This window comes from Citrus clementina, unplaced genomic scaffold (assembly GCF_000493195.1).
Source record: "Citrus clementina cultivar Clemenules unplaced genomic scaffold, Citrus_clementina_v1.0 scaffold_3, whole genome shotgun sequence".
NCBI classification, from domain to species: domain Eukaryota; kingdom Viridiplantae; phylum Streptophyta; class Magnoliopsida; order Sapindales; family Rutaceae; genus Citrus; species Citrus x clementina.
In genome coordinates this window covers 10,975,487-10,979,995 of record NW_006262339.1, presented here as the reverse complement: position 1 = coordinate 10,979,995, position 4,509 = coordinate 10,975,487, and the positions used below count along the sequence as shown (strand labels likewise).

At 36.2% G+C, this 4,509-nt stretch overlaps 1 protein-coding gene across 1 annotated transcript; it reads right to left on the bottom strand.

Annotated features, from left to right (window-relative positions):
- Positions 1-1,709: 1,709 nt before the first annotated feature.
- On the bottom strand, positions 1,710-2,396 carry LOC112099566 (uncharacterized mitochondrial protein AtMg00810-like). Its single transcript, XM_024186980.1, has 2 exons — positions 1,977-2,396; positions 1,710-1,910 (listed from the first exon to the last, which is right to left on the bottom strand). The coding sequence occupies exons 1-2, from the start codon at positions 2,394-2,396 to the stop codon at positions 1,710-1,712; spliced, it is 621 nt and encodes a 206-aa protein (XP_024042748.1).
- Positions 2,397-4,509: the final 2,113 nt, after the last annotated feature.

The window sequence follows — 4,509 nt, the reverse complement described above, 5'->3', positions numbered from 1 at the left end:
CCTTACTTAAACGACTGGATATGGTTATCTGTAATGATGAGTGGATGGTGAATTTTCCCGAGTCTCAAGTCTTACATCTCCCACGAATCAGTTCGGATCACCGCCCAATTTTTGTCCTTTTTATTAAGAACAGAGCACGACACCATAATACTAAACCTTTTCGATTTCTTGCTTCTTGGCTTACAGATAGTAAATTTCAAGAGTCTCTAATAATTGGGCAAAGTCTGAGAATTATTTGCTGGCTGCCAATAATTTTGTGCACAAGGTTAGAAAGTGGAATAAAGAAGATTTTGGCAATATTCAAAAGAGGAAAAACTGAATCTTAGCTAGGTTGGGGGATATTCAGCGTGCTCTAGAATTTCACTCATCGGGAAATCTTATTGAGCTAGAAGCCAACCTTAAAAGGGAGCTCGAGGTGATTTTATCTCAAGAGGAAATATTCTGGTATCAAAAATCTAGACACGATTGGATTGCTTGGGGAGATCGGAATACGTCCTATTTCCATCGCCAAACAATCCAACGCCGGAGAACTAATAGAATTGATATACTCAAGGATGATAATGGCAATTGGATTAGTGATGCAGAACAAATTAAAAGTTATGCTGTGGGTTTTTTACGAGACTTTATACGAAGGAGACGGACTGTCATCACGATTATTCTTGTAGGGGGGACTTTCCTATAGTTGAGGATTCTCAAATGGAGAAGCTCAACCAGGTTTTATCTGATGATGAGATTCGGCAAGCCATTTTCAGCATACAGCCTTTCAAAGTGCATGGAATTGATGGGTTACACGTTGTATTCTATCAATCTCAGTGGGATGTGGTTAGAGATTCAGTTTGTACTTTGGTGAAAAGGGGTTTTACAGGCAGTAGCCTTCATAAGGAAATCAACAAGACTTTGATTGTCCTAATTCCAAAAACGGATAACCCGAGTAGCCTCAAGATGTATCGCAATTAGCTTATGTCCTGTTATCTACAAGACCATTACAAAGATTGTGGCTAATAGGCTTAAGACAACTCTTCCTAATTTGATTGGGCTGACTCAGACGAGTTTTCTACCGGGAAGACATATTACAAATAATATTGTTATTGCTCAGGAGTGAAAGAAAACTGAAGTTGTTTGTTTTAAGAGAAAACTTACAGAGAAAATTTATTTCATTAATTATGGGTTTATTAATCTTATTTACAACTGAATCAAATACATCTTATATACTCACGAGATTAGTTACATACACACAAGAATGATTAATAACAGATTTTAACAACTTGTGCTGACTTGTTATTTCTCATAACTAACTCTGGTGATCTGGCACTGTTGAGCTAGCATTGTTGACTAACTTCATCATCTGATACTAACGACTTCTTCACCTTTTTATTCTTCATAAGCTCAGCACAATGAGCTTCCTTAACAGCCCCCCTCAAACTCAAGGGACATATCTGTACATTGAGTTTGTCTCTTAGGTAGTTAAAGTGAATAAATGAGAGAGGCTTTGTCATGATATCAACTATCTGTTCTACACTAGGAATGTACTGAATTTGTAGCTCTCCTGCAATTACTTTGTTTCTGATGAAGTGTATGTCAAGCTCAATGTGTTTAGTTCTTGAATGGCAAACAAGATTGCGAGCTAATTCAGTGGCACTGATGTTGTCACACTAAATAGTAGGAGTTTCTGTACAACACAAACCAATCTCAGAAAACAGAGATTGTAACTAGCTTATCTCTGCACTAGCTGAAGCTAAGGCTCTATATTCACTTTCTGCACTTGATCTGGCAATGACTGATTGCTTTTTGGATGACCATGACATTAGATTGTTTCCCAAGTAAATGCAATAAGCACCAACAGATTTTCTATCATCAAGATCACAAGCCCAATCTGCATCAGTGAATCCTGTAATCTTCATCTCTTTATGCTAAACAAATTTAAGTCCATAATCTTGAGTGGACTTCAAGTGTCTGAGCACTCTCTTACAAGCTACCAAATGTTGCATTGTAGGAGTGGAAACATACTGGCTTAACTTGTTGACAACAAATGTAATTTCTGGTCTTGTTTGGATCAGATACTGCATTCCCTTCACAATGCTTCTGTAATGTGTAGGATCAATAACATATTGACCAAGATGACCTGAAGTTTCCTTCTGTAGCTTTATTCCAGTGCTCATAGGTATGTCAATTCCTTTGCATTCAAGTAGCTGAACTTTGGATAACAAATCTCTTATGTATTTTCTTTGTGACAGATAAATACAGCCTGCATCATACAAAACTTCAATACCCAGAAAATAAGACAAATTTCCCAAATCTTTCAATGCAAAGACTCTGCTCAGTTCAGCTATAAAGGTTTCTAATGCTGCACTATATGGTCCTGTAATTAAGATATCATCCACATAGATCAGCACCATTATCATGAAGTTTCTTGTTTTCTTTATGAACAAAGAAGAGTCTGCTCATGAGTTTATGAAATCCCACTGTAACAAGCAACTTTTTAACTTCTCATACCAAGCTCTTGGAGCTTGTTTAAGGCCATAGAGAGACTTGTGAAGTTTGCACATAAAATCTGGTTTCTAATCATTAACAAAGCCTGTTGGTTGATCCATAAACACCTCTTCTGTCAGTTCTCCATTAAGAAAATCATTATTTACATCAAATTGCCTTATCTCCCATTGTTTCATGACAGCTAAACTGATCACCACTCTGACAGTAGCTGACTTTACTACAGGGCTAAATGTTTCAAAACAATTAACCCCTTCAATCTGCTGAAATCCCTTAGCTACTAGCCTGACTTTATACTTGGCCAAACTTCCATCAGAATTTTGTTTAACTCTAAATACCCACTTGTTGCCAACAATTTTCTGACCAGCTGATCTAGGACCCAGAGACCATGTATTGTTATTGATTAGAGCATTGTACTCATCCTTCATGGCTGCAAACCATTTAGGATTCTCCATAGCTTCTTTGACAGATTCTGGTTCTTTATAAACAAGTGTGACATTGTAGAGTTTAGGTTTAAAAATCCCAGCTTTGCTTCTAGTGGTCATGGAGTGTGTGTTTACTGGTGTAATAATATGTTGTGTATGTTCTGGAGCTGAGATATATGGAATAGTGTTTAGTGATATTTGATCAGGTGGAGAAATATAAGGCTCTGGCTCTGTATGTGGTTCAACTGTTTGTGGTAAAGAGTGAGAATCAATGTTGTATGCAGAATTACCTGAGTGATGAAGATTGCTACTGGTAGATTTTGCAGAATCATGATTATAGTAGTTGCTGTCATTTGATATTGGAGACATTAACAAAGTGGATAGATGATACACTTGTTGAGAAGTAAATGGTAGATTTGAACATGAATTTGATGAGTTTGAAGTGAAAACAGAATATGATGAGTAAGTAAACAAGTTCTCATCAAATATAACATGTCTAGCTATATAAGTTTGACCAGATGGGTGCAGACACTTGTAAGCTTTATGAGAAGGGCTATAACCTATGAAGATACATTTACTAGAATGATATGCAAACTTATGCTTGTTGTAATCTCTCAAATAAGGATAGCATGCACAACCAAAAAATTTAAGCATTTTGTAATCTGGTTTATGACTGAAAAGCTTTTCATATGATGTAAGAAATTTCAAAGTTGCAGAAGGCAACCTGTTAATATGATAAACATCAGTTTGGAAAGCTTCCCACCAAAATTGTAAGGCAATTTAGCTTGAGCTAAAAGTGTGAGACCTAACTCAATCACATGTCTATGCTTTCTTTCAACTACCCCATTTTGGTGATGTGTATAGGGACATGAGTGCCTGAAAATAATTCCATTTTGATTCAAGAATTCAGTAAATGCTCGGTACTCTCCCCCCCAATTCAGATTGCAACTTTTTAATTGAGCATTGAAACTGTTTTTTAACTTGCAATATGAATAATTTGAAAATTTGTAAGGCTTCTGATTTCAACTTTAATGGGTAAATCCAAGTATATCGGCTGAAATCATCAACAAAGCTGATATAATAGACATGACCAGCTCTAGAAGGAGTAGGTGAGGGACCCCACAAATCAATATGAATGAGTTCAAGTATGTGAGAAGTTTTGGTTTCAGTAACAGGAAAATACAGTCTATGAACTTTGCCCATTTGACATGCCTCACATATTTGCTGTGCAGCTTATTTGATAAAAGTGGTAGAGAGATTGATAGTTTTATCATTCTTAAGTAAATGTATTAGTACATCATGATGAGGATGACCAAATCTTCTATAAAGCAAACTGAGTTATTAACTGATGCATTACAAGGAGAGACAATAGTTTGATAACAAGACATAGAAGTTGAATGATTATTTTGAGCACCAGTTGTAACAGGAAAGGAAAGATGACAAGTAGACAGCATTGACAAAGGCTTATTTGAAGAAATTTGACCCAAGAAAGAAGAAAGAGATGTTTGAGATGACTTTAATAGCAACTTGTATAATCCTTTTTCAGCAAGACCTTGCAGAAGTACTCCTCCCTTCAGTGAATCCTTTACATAACATA

Excerpts from the sequence above, each read along its gene's own strand:
- LOC112099566 (XM_024186980.1), bottom strand. The coding sequence starts at position 2,396 with ATGGTGCTGATCTATGTGGATGATATCTTAATTACAGGACCATATAGT. Across the intron at positions 1,911-1,976 it reads CTCCTACAATGCAACATTTG|CATAAAGAGATGAAGATTAC; the intron begins GTAGCTTGTAAG and ends AAATTTGTTTAG.